Source organism: Nomascus leucogenys, chromosome 6 (genome assembly GCF_006542625.1).
Source record: "Nomascus leucogenys isolate Asia chromosome 6, Asia_NLE_v1, whole genome shotgun sequence".
NCBI lineage: Eukaryota > Metazoa > Chordata > Mammalia > Primates > Hylobatidae > Nomascus > Nomascus leucogenys.
The window spans coordinates 13,749,052-13,763,438 of NC_044386.1; the positions used below are offsets into that span (position 1 = coordinate 13,749,052).

Here is a 14,387-nt window from a genome sequence, read left to right on the forward strand (position 1 = left end):
TTTTATTTATAGAGTTCTTATTGTTTATAGCAGAAAATGCAGTTAAATCTGTATATCCATTTTTCATAAAATATCAATAAAATATTCTTATGTATATGGTCTTATCTACATTGTTTGTTTTGCTGAAGTATGTTTAGAGACTATTTCCTGAGATTTTTACATTTTAATGCAAGCATTCCCTCTGCATTCTTTACATTCATATCATTTTTCACACCTATGAAGACTTTTGTTTAATCTCTTGACACCGTCCTCTCTTGGTTCTTGATTTCCTTATATTCTTAGAGGGAGAGTTCAGATTTGAAGTGCATTTTTCATTTCAAATGGAAAGACTTAACTCAGAAACTGGCTGTGCATATCTTTGCATGCAGATGGCCATATGAATGTGATTAAGTAATAAGAAAGACAGTGATGGGATCAGTAGCACAGAATCTGATCGTTTTGTGATTTCATGTCTGTGTTTTTCTTTTCTTTTTTTATTTTTTATATTTTATTATTATGCTTTAAGTTTTAGGTTACATGTGCACAATGTGCAGGTTTGTTACATATGTATACATCTGCCATGTTGGTGTGCTGCACCCATTAACTCGTCATTTAGCATTAGGTGTATCTCCTAATGCTATCCCTCCCCCCTCCCCCCACCCCACAATAGTCCCTGGAGTGTGATGTTCCCCTTCCTGTGTCCATGTGTTCTCATTGTTCAATTCCCACCTATGAGTGAGAACATGTGGTGTTTGGTTTTTTGTCCTTGCGATAGTTTACTGAGAATGATGATTTCCAGTTTCATCCATGTCCCTACAAAGAACATGAACTCATCATTTTTTATGGCTGCATAGTATTCCATGGTGTATATGTGCCACATTTTCTTAATCCAGTCTATCGTTGTTGGACATTTGGGTTGGTTCCAAGTCTTTGCTATTGTGAATAGTGCCGCAGTAAACATATGTGTGCACGTGTCTTTATAGCAGCATGATTTATAGTCCTTTGGGTATATACCCAGTAATGGGATGGCTGGGTCAAATGGTATTACTAGTTCTAGATCCCTGAGGAATCACCACACTGACTTCCACAATGGTTGAACTAGTTTACAGTCCCACCAACAGTGTAAAAGTGTTCCTATTTCTCCACATCCTCTCCAGCACCTGTTGTTTCCTGACTTTTTAATGATGGCCATTCTAACTGGTGTGAGATGGTATCTCATTGTGGTTTTGATTTGCATTTCTCTGATGGCCAGTGATGATGAGCATTTTTTCGTGTGTTTTTTGGCTGCATAAATGTCTTCTTTTGAGAAATGTCTGTTCATGTCCTTCACCCATTTTTTGATGGGGTTGTTTTTTTCTTGTAAATTTGTTTGAGTTCATTGTAGATTCTGGATATTAGCGCTTTGTCAGGTGAGTAGGTTGCAAAAATTTTCTCCCATTTTGTAGGTTGCCTGTTCACTCTGATGATAGTTTCTTTTGCTGTGCAGAAGCTCTTTAGTTTAATTAGATCCCATTTGTCAATTTTGGCTTTTGTTGCCATTGCTTTTGGTGTTTTAGACATGAAGTCCTTGCCCACACCTATGTCCTGAATAGTATTGCCTAGGTTTTCTTCTAGGGTTTTTATGGTTTTAGGTCTAACATTGTAAGCTTTAATCCATCTTGAATTAATTTTTGTATAAGGTGTAAGGAAGGGATCCAGTTTCAGCTTTCTACATATGGCTAGCCAGTTTTCCCAGCACCATTTATTAAATAGGGAATCCTTTCCCCATTGCTTGTTTTTGTCAGGTTTGTCAAAGATCAGATAGTTGTAGATATGCGGCATCATTTCTGAGGCCTCTGTTCTGTTCCATTGATCTATGTCTCTGTTTTGGTACCAGGACCATGCTGTTTTGGTTACTGTAGCCTTGTAGTGTAGTTTGAAGTCAGGTAGTGTGATGCCTCCAGCTTTGTTCTTTTGGCTTAGGATTGACTTGGCGATGCAGGCTCTTTTTTTGTTCCATATGAACTTTAAAGTACTTTTTGCCAATTCTGTGAAGAAAGTCATTGGTAGCTTGATGGGGATGGCACTGAATCTATAAATTACCTTGAGCAGTATGGCCATTTTCACGATATTGATTCTTCCAACCCATGAGCATGGAATGTTCTTCCATTTGTTTGTATCCTCTTTTATTTCATTGAGCAGTGGTTTGTAGTTCTCCTTGAAAAGGTCCTTCATGTCCCTTGTAAGTTGAATTCCTAGGTATTTTATTCTCTTTGAAGCAATTGTGAATGGGAGTTCACTCATGATTTGGCTCTCTGTTTGTCTGTTATTGGTGTATAAGAATGCTTGTGATTTTTCTACATTGATTTTGTATCCTGAGACTTTGCTGAAGTTGCTTATCAGCTTAAGGAGATTTTGGGCTGAGACAATGGGGTTTTCTAGATATAACAATCATGTCATCTGCAAACAGGGACAATTTGACTTCCTCTTTTCCTAATCGAATACCCTTTATTTCCTTCTCCTGCCTAATTGCCCTGGCCAGAACTTCCAACACTATGTTGAATAGGAGTGGTGAGAGAGGGCATCCCTGTCTTGTGCCAGTTTTCAAAGGGAATGCTTCCAGTTTTTGCCCATTCAGTATGATATTGGCTGTGGGTTTGTCATAGATAGCTCTTATTGTTTTGGGATACGTCCCATCAATACCTAATTTATTGAGAGTTTTTAGCATGAAGGGTTGTTGAATTTTGTCAAAGGCCTTTTCTGCATCTATTGAGATAAACATGTGGTTTTTGTCTTTGGTTCTGTTTATATGCTGGATTACATTTATTGATTTGCGTATGTTGAACCAGCCTTGCATCCCAGGGATGAAGCCCACTTGATCATGGTGGATAAGCTTTTTGATGTGCTGCTGGATTCGGTTTGCCAGTATTTTATTGAGGATTGTTGCATCAATGTTCGTCAAGGATATTAGTCTAAAATTCTCTTTTTTGGTTATGTCTCTGCCAGGCTTTGGTATCAGGACGATGCTGGCCTCATAAAATGAGTTAGGGAGAATTCCCTCTTTTTCTATCGATTGGAATAGTTTCAGAAGGAATGGTACCAATTCCTCCTTGTACCTCTGGTAGAATTTGGCTGTGAATCCATCTGGTCCTGGACTGTTTTTGGTTGGTAAGCTACTGATTATTGCCTCAATTTCAGAGCCTGTTATTGGTCTATTCAGAGATTCAACTTCTTCCTGGTTTAGTCTTGGGAGGGTGTATTTGTCGAGGAATTTATCCATTTCTTCTAGATTTTCTAGTTTATTTGCATAGAGGTGTTTGTAGTATTCTCTGATGGTAGATTGTATTTCTGTGGGATTGGTGGTGATATCCCCTTTATCATTTTTTATTGCGTCTATTTGATTCTTCTCTCTTTTCTTCTTTATTAGTCTTGCTAGCGGTCTATCAATTTTGTTGATCTTTTCAAAAAACCAGCCCCTGGATTCATTAATTTTTTGAAGGGTTTTTTGTGTCTCTATTTCCTTCAGTTCTGCTCTGATTTTAGTTATTTCTAGCCTTCTGCTAGCTTTTGAATGTGTTTGCTCTTGCTTTTCTAGTTCTTTTAATTGTGATGTTAGGGTGTCAATTTTGGACCTTTCTTGCTTTCTCTTGTGGGCATTTAGTGCTATAAATTTCCCTCTACACACTGCTTTGAATGTGTCCCAGAGATTCTGGTATGTTGTGTCTTTGTTCTCATTGGTTTCAAAGAACATCTTTATTTCTGCCTTCATTTCCTTATGTACCCAGTAGTCATTCAGGAGCAGGTTGTTCAGTTTCCATGTAGTTGAGCGGTTTTGAATGAGTTTCTTAATCCTGAGTTCTAGTTTGATTGCACTGTGGTCTGAGAGACAGTTTGTTATAATTTCTGTTCTTTTACATTTGCTGAGGAGAGCTTTACTTCCAACTATGTGGTCAATTTTGGAATAGGTGTGGTGTGGTGCTGAAAAAAATTATATTCTGTTGATTTGGGGTGGAGAGGTCTGTAGATGTCTATTAGGTCCACTTTGTGCAGAGCTGAGTTCAATTCCTGGGTATCCTTGTTAACTTTCTGTCTCGTTAATCTGTCTAATGTTGACAGTGGGGTGTTAAAGTCTCCCATTATTATTGTGTGGGAGTCTTAAGTCTCTTTGTAGGTCACTCAGGACTTGCTTTATGAATCTGGGTGCTCCTGTGTTGGGTGCATATATATTTGGGATAGTTAGCTCTTCTTGTTGAATTGATCCCTTTACCATTATGTAATGGCCTTCTTTGTCTCTTTTGATCTTTGTTGGTTTAAAGTCTGTTTTATCAGAGACTAGGATTGCAACCCCTGCCTTTTTTTGTTTTCCATTTGCTTGGTAGATCTTCCTCCATCCCTTTATTTTGAGCCTATGTGTGTCTCTGCACATGAGATGGGTTTCCTGAATACAGCACACTGATGGGTCTTGACTCTTTATCCAATTTGCCAGTTTGTGTCTTTTAATTGGAGCATTTAGCCCACTTACATTTAAAGTTAATATTGTTATGTGTGAATGTGATCCTGTCATTATGATGTTAGTTGGTTATTTTGCTCATTAGTTGATGCAGTTTCTTCCTAGCCTCGATGGTCTTTACAATTTGGCATGTTTTTGCAGGGGCTGGTACCGGTTGTTCCTTTCCATGTTTAGTGCTTCCTTCAGGAGCTCTTTTAGGGCAGGCCTGGTGGTGACAAAATCTCTCAGCATTTGCTTGTCTGTAAAGTATTTTATTTCTCCTTCACTTATGAAGCTTCGTTTGGCTGGATGTGAAATTCTGGGTTGAAAATTCTTTTCTTTAAGAATGTTGAATATTGGCCCCCACTCTCTTCTGGCTTGTAGAGTTTCTGCCAAGAGATCTGCTGTTAATCTGATGGGCTTCCCTTTGTGGGTAACCCGACCTTTCTCTCTGGCTGCCGTTAACATTTTTGCCTTCATTTCAACTTTGGTGAATCTGACAATTATGTGTCTTGGAGTTGCTCTTCTCAAGGAGTATCTTTGTGGCGTTCTCTGTATTTCCTGAATCTGAATGTTGGCCTGCCTTGCTAGACTGGGGAAGTTCTCCTGGATAATATCCTGCAGAGTGTTTTCCAACTTGGTTCCATTCTCCCCGTCACTTTCAGATACACCAGTCAGACGTAGATTTGGTCTTTTCACATAGTCCCATATTTCTTGGAGGCTTTGTTCATTTCTTTTTATTCTTTTTTCTCTAAACTTCCCTTCTCGCTTCATTTCATTCATTTCATCTTCCATCACTGATACCCTTTCTTCCAGTTGATCGCATCGGCTCCTGAGGCTTCTGCATTCTTCACGTAGTTCTTGAGCCTTGGCTTTCAGCTCCATCAGCTCCTTTAAGCACTTGTCTGCATTGGTTATTCTAGTTATACATTTGTCTAATTTTTTTTCAGTTTTTAACTTCTTTGCCGTTGGTTTGAATTTCCTCCTGTAGCTCGGAGTAGTTTGATCGTCTGAAGCCTTCTTCTCTCAGCTCGTCAAAGTCATTCTCCATCCAGCTTTGTTCCGTTGCTGGTGAGGAACTGCGTTCCTTTGGAGGAGGAGAGGCACTCTGCTTTTTAGAGTTTCCAGTTTTTCTGTTCTGTTTTTCCCCCATCTTTGTGGTTTTATCTACTTTTGGTCTTTGATGATGGTGATGTACAGTTGGGTTTTTGTTGTGGATGTCCTTTCTGTTTGTTAGTTTTCCGTCTAACAGACAGGACCCTCAGCTGCAGGTCTGTTGGAGTTTGCTAGAGGTCCACTCCAGACCGTGTTTGGCTGGGTGTCAGCAGCGGTGGCTGCAGAACAGTGGATTTTCGTGAGACCGCAAATTCAGCTGTCTGATAGTTCCTCTGGAAGTTTTGTCTCAGAGGAGTACCTGGCCGAGTGAGGTGTCAGTCTGTCCCTACTGGGGAGTGCCTCCCAGTTAGGCTGCTCGGGGGTCAGGGACCCACTTTAGGAGGCAGTCTGCCCGTTCTCAGATCTCCAGCTGTGTGCTGGGAGAACCACTACTCTCTTCAAAGCTGTCAGACAGGGACATTTAAGTCTGCAGAGGTTCCTGCTGAGTTTTTGTTTGTCTGTGCCCTGCCCCCAGAGGTGGAGCCTACAGAGGCAGGCAGGCCTCCTTGAGCTGTGGTGGGCTCCACCCAGTTCGAGCTTCCTGGCTGCTTTGTTTACCTAAGGAAGCATGGGCAATGGCAGGTGCCCCTCCCCCAGCCTAGCTGCAGCCTTGCAGTTTGATCTCAGACTGCTGTGCTAGCAATCAGCCAGACTCTGTGGGTGTAGGACCCTCTGAGCCAGGTGCGGGATATAATCTCCTGGTGTGCTGTTTTTTAAGCCCATTGGAAAAGCGCAGTATTAGGGTGGGAGTGACCTGATTTTCCAGGTGCTGTCTGTCACCCCTTTCTTTGACTAGGAAAGGGAACTCCCTGACCCCTTGAGCTTCCCGAATGAGGCAATGCCTTGCCCTGCTTTTGTTTGTGTGTGGTGCGCTGAACCCACTGTCCTGCACCCACTGTCTGGCACTCCCTAGTGAGATGAATCCGGTACCTCAGATGGAAATGCAGAAATCACCCGTCTTCTGCGTCGCTCACGCTGGGAGCTGTAGACCGGAGCTGTTCCTATTCGGCCATCTTGGCTCCACCCCCTCATGTCTGTGTTTTTCTTGTCTTCCCTGATCTTACCCCAACCAGGACCCATTGTTGCTGGAGTGAGGTGTTACTGCTGGACCTCTCCGCTGGTCCGTGGAGACTTGGCTGCCAAGGTTGCATGTGATGTACATCCTTAGTTCCCTGACTGGCCTCATGTAGGAGCTGCATAGGGATACTCTGATTTTGGGATACCCCGTGAATAATCACAAGTGGCATTTTCTCTTTCATTACCTGTGTAATGTATAAGGAGACTTCAAAAAGGTTGTGGAAAAGTGGAATTAAAAGATAGAAGGCTGGGTGTGGTGGATCATGCCTGTAATCCCAGCACTTGGGGAGGCCGAGGCAGGCAGATTGCTTGAGTCCAGGAGTTCGAGACCAGCCTGGGCAAACAAGGAGACCTCGTGTCTACAAAAAATACAAAAATTAATCGGGCATGGTGGTGTACGTTTGTGGTGCCAGCTACTCAGGAGGTGGAGGTGGGAGGATCGCTTGAGTCTGGGAGTTTGAGGATGTAGTGAGCCGTGATTGCATTACTGCACTCCAGCCTGGGTAACAGTGAGACCTTGTCTCAAAAAAAACAAAAAAGATAAAAATATAAACCTTGTTCCTCAACATAAGCTCCATCAGTTTCAAGCCACTTTTAAATGATGATACCAGCCATTTGTTGAACTCATCCCTAAAGAACTGACAGGCCTGGGAATTTAACAATGTGAATGCAGCAGTCTTTTTTGCATTATAAGCTGAAGAAAAATGTGTGTCCTTTAAAGGCTTCTTAAGATTAGGAAACAAAAGGAAGTCAGAAGGAGCCAGATCAGGACTGTAAGGTGGATGCCTAATGATTTCTCATTGAAATTCTTGCCGTTGTTTGAGAGAAAGGAGCAGGAGCGTTGTTGTGATGCAGAAGGACTCTCCGTGATGCTTTCTCTGGCATTTTTCTGCTAAAGCTTTTGCTTTCTCAAAACACTCTCAGATATTAATTGTCCTTTGGCCCTTCAGAAAGTCAACAAGCAAAATGCCTTCAACATCCTAAAAAACTGTTGCCCTGACCTTTGATCTTGACCAGTCTGCTTTTGTTTTGACTGGACCCCTTCCACCTCTTGGTGGCCATGGCTTGGAATGTGCTTTGTCTTCAGGATCATACTGGTGAAGCCATGTTTCATCTCCTGTTAGAATTCTTCGAAGAAATGCTTTGGGGTCTTGATCCCAGTTGTTAAAAATTTCCCTTGAAAGTTTTGCTTCATCAGCAGCTGATCTGGATACAGTGGTTTTGACACGCACGGAGTAGAAAGTTTGCTTAACTGTAATTTTTTGGTCAGAATTGTGTAAGTTGAACCAGTTGAGATGTCTATGATGTTGGCTATTGTTTCTGCTGTTTATTGTCGGTCCCCTTCAATTAGGGCACAAACAAGATTAATATTTTCCTCCTGAATTGGTGTGGATAGTCTGACGCTGCAGGTTTCATCCTCAACATCATCATGTACCTTCTGAAAATAAGTTATCCATTTGTAAGCTGCTGATTCTTTGGGGGCACTGTCCCTGTAAACTGTTTATAAATCATAAGTGATTTCACCATTCTTTCACCTACACTTCACCATAAATTTGTTTCTTCTTGCTTTAATTTTAGCAGAACTCATGTTGCTCTAATAGGGGCTCTTTTCAAGCTGATGTCTTATCCTACTTAGCGCTTTAGACTAGATCCTGTTCATACATGTTATAACAAGTTAGTATGAGTTTATTATGGTGCAAAAAAAATTGAAATCCATCCATAGCGTTTTCATAAAACTCATTTTCCATGAACCTTAGAAGACCCTTGTCTGTGCTCTTGTTTTGAGAACTGGCTTCTGTTTTTGGTGAACAAAAGCATTGTCATGTGTGATTAGGAACTAATGATACACAATGTGGTTTTTATAATACTTTTTGAGCCCTCCTCAAGCAATTGGTGAACTCTTCACTGTGGTAGCCACAGGAGATATTCTTTGTAGTGATGTGTTGCGGGGCTGTGCCGTTCCAGTCTTCCATGAAACTTCAAGAATGCTCAGTCTCTACTCTGTGGTTGTTCAGAATTTCATGTAGGGTGCAGTGTCCTCATTAGTCAGATTCCTAAGAAGAAAGTGCATATTCAGCTGGTGTTTGTTACTGCTGACAGTGCTTCACCCTGTAGGCTCTCGGTTGTGATTCTCTTCTGTCTGGCATTGTACCCCACACAGGCAATCAAGCTTTATAGTGGGTCTTGTAACTCCTAGCTTTAGTCTGAGAGTGAAATGGATCCCTTTACACTTCTCACATCACCTCAGACCTTCTGGGTTCATTGTCCTTCCTGAAATAACATTTGTTACCCTCTCAGAGCCCAGGCTGAGGCAAAAAGTTTTCTTATCCTCTCTGTTAGTGAAAAGATTTTTTTCCACCTTGCCTGAGAGTCAGCAAACCATGGTTTCCACACCAAATCTGACTTGCCACCTGGTTTTGTAGATAAAGATTTTTTGAAACGTATTAGTTTACATATTGTCTATGGTGGCTTTCGTGCATAGTAAAGTTGAGTAGCTGTGACAGAAACCTTATGGCTCTCCAAGCCTTAACTTATTTCCTGTCTGGCCCATTACAGACAAAGATTGAGATTCCTGTCCTATTCCACCCTGTTTGAGAGTCCCTGCTTTCCGGAAGGGTTTTAGTTTTAACTTCCCACCTTCTGAGGGTCTGATTCTTCTCTTTGTCACCCATGTGGTGGTTAAAGATGAAGCCTCTTGGTTATTTCAACTTGTGGCTTACCACTCTGGTTTTCAACTTCCCTATTTTTCTATTTTTTATTTTTTTGCCATTAGAAATGTCCTTTTTTTGAAAACAGCAGCGTCTATGTAGTTTGCAACTAAAGAAAGTTGCTTTTGAACTCCGTAAGCTGCTCGAGGTCAGGTACTGCCTTGTCCTGCATCTCCAGCTGCTAGCCTGGTACCTGGCATGTCATAGCCATCGGAGTCCTCCTCAGAGGACCACAGCAGAATGGGAATTCAGGTATTTGATGCTGCCAGCTGTGCCAGTACCCATTTTCCCAACCGTCACTACCCTACGTAGGCCTCTGATTCAGCACTTGACTGTGGCGTGTGGCTTGATCTCTTGGCCTGTGTGAGGCTTGTGCCTCCTCCCCTTAGTCATGGGGTGCTGGGCTTGCCCCACCTTGTCCAGGAGGCCAAGTCTTGTCTTGGTGTGCACAGGAATGAGGACTGCAGGGAGGAGAGCAGGAAGGTAGATTTCCTTCCCAGGAGGCCCTTTCTGAGCTGGGCATGTGCTTTATGTTCAGGCTCATAACCCTACCTGGAGGAAAAATGTGGACCAATAAGTGTCCTGACTCTGGACATTCACATTTCTTCCTTTTTGAGCAGGTGAATGGAAAGACACCTACATGAGAATGCTTCCATCCACTAAGTAGACATGCAAAAAAAAATTTCTTGAATTAAAAAAAATAAAGGTTCTTGAAGGATTGGCTGTGCAGCATTGGTCTTTGTGGTCCCTGTATGTTATACCTCAAGAGTCTGCTTCACTTTTAAGTGAATCCTGATGTATGCCACAGATAAATATGTCTATGTTATCTGTATATGTATTATTTTCCCTTTTATGTAAAAAGTTACTTTTCTTTGTAAAAGAATTCACAATGAGATTATTAAAAATCGGCAGTTCTTAAGAGTTTATTTAAAATTTTTTTTTAAAATTTACCTAAACTGCAAGGAGGATTTAGGGCCTCTTTTGTGCTCCTAATCATCCTGGCACCCGTCACACCCTGGTTTATAAGTGCTTGTTGTCTTTTCTTCTCCAGCAGTCCATAAGCCCCTTGCGGATAGAATCCTGTCTTCATCACCTTTCATCCCCAGTTCCTAGCTCAATATTTGGTACATTTTAGACACTCAGTAAATATTTGTTGAATTTAGTTGAATAAAACATTTTTATTTTATGTACAACTTGCTTAGGAGTAAATACGTTGTAAGGTACTTCTGTATTCTAAAATCATTGCTAGCATCTATGTCTTCAGTAATTTAAAAAGGAAGTCAAGATATGCCTGAGAATTTACCTCCTTTTCTTCCTAAAACACACACGCTAATATGTGCATGTTCATGTATATGCACATACCACAAAATCAACCCCAAACCATATATATTAAACTAGGGAAAATATAAAGGCCATTTTTTTTTTTCACTGTAACATTTGTCTGCTGGTGAGTTGTATTTTTAGAGTCAGGTGAGGTCCGTGGATTAACAAACATGGAGAGTTCTGTTAGTTTCTGGTTTATTATCGACTACTTTTAGCTTTTTGGGATCAGGGTAGGACATAAATACATTAAGATAAATGTCATTTTTGTTATAGTAGATGTTATTTCTTTTTATAATGGTTATAAAAAACTGATTACTCATTGTTAGAAGTGTTTTCTCATACTTCAGACTGTCGCATCTGTAATTTGATTAGACAAGTATTCATGAGCCACCTGTGTGTCAGTGCAGCTCCAGATGCTGAGGACACAACACAACTGAGAAACAAAACAAAGTCCCTGCCCTCAAGGAGCTCGTGTTTTACTGTGTTTTTGTATGGGTGTGTGTGGGGGGTGGTGGGTGAGTGGTACAGAAAAATATTTCAGGTGTTGATGAGTGCTAGGAAGAAAACCCAAATGGTATAAGAGGAATAGAGAACAAAAGTGTGCATGATATTATGATACAAGGTGCCAGCTGACCTTGGAGCAGAGGCCTGCATGGAGGGAGGGACCAGCTCTGCAGGTGCGGGGAAGAGCAAGCCAGGTGTGTTGGCGAGTATTGGGAGGCTGTAGCTGGGGCTGGAGCCCAGTCAGTGTGGGGAATGGTAGGAGCAGAGACCAGAGAGGCAGAGAGGGGGACTATATGAGGAATAAGGCCATGAGGCAGGAGCCCCTGGAGCTCTCTGAGCCCAGGAGTGATCGATACCATCTGAATCACATTTAGATGGATCATCCTGGCTAGTTATCATGTGGAGAATGGTCTGGAGAGTGTGGTGACAAGGGACACCCATTGGGAGACCCCCGTGGTTATCTAGGGGTGAGGTGATGGTGGTCTGGACCAGCAGGTAGGCAGTGGTTGAATTCTGGATTTTTTGACGTGAAGAAAGAAAATGAAGAGTGAAGGGTAACCCCCAACTGAAGCAGTGTTCTGATTATGCTTTGATTTATTATTTGCTTTTTTTTTTTTTAAATTCTTTAACAGAACCGAGATTAAGTGTAGCCCCTGAAATGGATATCATGGACTACTGCAAAAAAGAATGGAGGGGAAATACACAGAAAGCAACATGTATGAAAAAGGTATGACACAGAGGTGCACATATTTCAGGTCTTTCAAATAGTCTATCATAAGTTGTTTAATATGTCATTTGATATTTTTAGACATTAGTTAAAATGACTGCTATAGACGTTATTATTGGTGTTCTAATTTTAGAGATAAGGAAATAGACTCCAAAGATAAGGGTTTTGTTTTAAGTCACAATATTAATATAGAATCAGCATCAGTTATTCAGTGATGCAATTTCTTTGAAAAACACGTAAATGACTCTGCTGTTCAGAGTTGGGCCAGCCGTTGGTTGTCCTCTTGGGGCCATTTGGGAATGTCCTTGCTGGTCTGGTGTTATAAAATAAGAGCCTCAGGGATGCTTCAGGCCGATTCCACACTCCTGCTTTCCACAGCACATTGGGTTTGCTTACACACCCTCTGGTCCTGGGGCCTAGAACTTTCTTGGACTCCCTGCACAGGGGAATCAGGAACTGCTCCCTTCAAGATAGTCTCCAAGGCTGTGGGATGATATTGGAGATTCATATGATGTGGTCCTGCTGTGGCTGTTTGGGCCGGTTCATTACTCAGCTCAGACACCGTGGCCTACATACACCACACAGCTGATCAAGCAGCAGATCCTGTGGGCTGTACCCTCAGATGTATACCAAATCCAGTATTATCAGTAGGGTGAACCATGTGAATTGCTCAAAAACAGTCAAATAGCAGATTTAACCTAAGGCCTCCATGACCTCTTGAAACCTGTGGGTTTATCTTTTGCTCATTTTTCTCTTGGGATTATTTATGAATTTGAATGCACTTCTTATATATTAGAGATACTGACTCATATTTAATAGAAATATCTTTAACATTTTTTTGGCTAGGATTTTAAATTTTTAAATATTTGAATATTTAGTCTTTTCCTCAGAGCTCATTTTTGTAGAAAATAATTGCTCATCTTTCAGCATGTACCTCAACTGCCCATGGGCTGACTTTAGAAAAATCTAGCTGCTACTTGTAAAGCTCTGAGAGCAGATGATAGTTCTCTGCAAGTCTGATATGTAGATGCTTTGTGTTTTAGGCGTTTGTTAGAGAACTCAATTATGAAACATCTGGAGTTCTTAGTTCCTGCCAGAGGTTAAGAACATTTATATTTTTGCTAAATATGCTGTTGGTCACTTGTAGATTTTCCAACCTCTAGCCCATCAGGACCCATGGCAGTAATTAGAGCATCTCAGATGCCTGAAAACAGCTTTCACCTTCGTTGTGTTTTAGTCCTTATTGGCGTAATTGTCTATTTTTGTTTCAAATATTCTTTTGGAAGTAAGTTTCTACAAATTCAGATTTAATGTTATTCTGAAATAGTGTGAGTAATTTACGCATTTGGAAAGGTACAATTGCAGTTGAATTTGCATAAGTATTCTGGGGTAATTGAGTTTTACCATAGGCAAGAAGTACATAATTATTAGTAGATGTGATTCTGCCTGATGGAACCTTAGGTGTTACAGTGGTTGGACCACTAAATAAAAATGCAACCCTCAAAATGTTGTTATTGGGGAAAAAAAGTACTTTTATATTCACTTAAAACATCATCCTATGACTTGAACCTTGAAAACAGCTAGTAATGAGGTTCTAGCACCTGGACACACGGGACAGAGGTGGTCTGCATTGTGTCCACTCCACGATGAGGGTAACACTTCTTTCTTTGTGTGAGTGCAGGGTAGGAAGTGGGTCTTGAGTGACTGTCAAGGAAAAGTTGGATGAGTTAAGAGGCTGACTCGACCCAGGGTCAGGGAGATGGTGGGCAGTTCAGTCAGTCTCAAGGACTGTGCATGTGTCTAGCTGGAGAAGCCAGGCATCATGCCTGCTGGGGGACCAGACTCACTAGGATTTTTTGGTGTCTTTTCAGGGTACGTTTCAGAATGGTCCATTGGATGGGTGTTTTTGAGTGCCCAAGCATGTCACTGAATATTTTCATTTCCTTGTTTCACTTCCAGACTGAGCAAGAGTGACACTTCACTTAAAAAAAGAAAAGAAGGCAGGGTGTGGTGGCTCACGCCTGTAATCCCTGCACTTTGGGAGGCAGAGGCAGGTGGATCATCTGAGGTCAGGAGTTCAAGACCAGCCTGGCCAACACGATGAAATCCTGTTGCTACTAAAAATACAAAAAATTAGCTGGGCTTGGTGGCACATACCTGTAATCCCAGTTACTCAGGAGGCTGAGGCAGGAGAATTGCTTGAACCCAGGAGGCCGAGGTTGCAGTGAGCCGAGATTGCGCCACTGCACTCCAGCCTGGGCAACAAGAGCGAAACCGCATCTCAAAAAAAGAAAAGAAGCCTAACAGAATTATTCAGCCATCTCCTGGCATATAGACTTTTATATGTACATGCACGTACACAAAGCACCCCCGCACCTGTTTGTGTTTTGGAAACTTGGGGTTTTTCTATATTTTTTTAGTAGGAAAATAGAAACTTAGTTTAGCT

The 14,387-nt window shown here is 41.5% G+C and overlaps 1 protein-coding gene across 3 annotated transcripts in view; it reads left to right on the forward strand.

The window, feature by feature from the left end:
* The window catches only part of OTULIN (OTU deubiquitinase with linear linkage specificity), a 56,953-nt gene that overhangs the window by 10,923 nt on the left and 31,643 nt on the right, over positions 1-14,387 (forward strand). For all 3 annotated transcript variants that reach the window (XR_004030406.1, XM_030813921.1, XM_003263171.3), the window contains exon 3: positions 11,847-11,941. Coding sequence is in view for 2 of the 3 variants with exons in the window: in XM_030813921.1 (XP_030669781.1) it covers positions 11,847-11,941 (95 nt within the window). In the remaining variant the exon portion in view is untranslated. The remainder of the gene's footprint in view (positions 1-11,846; positions 11,942-14,387) is intronic.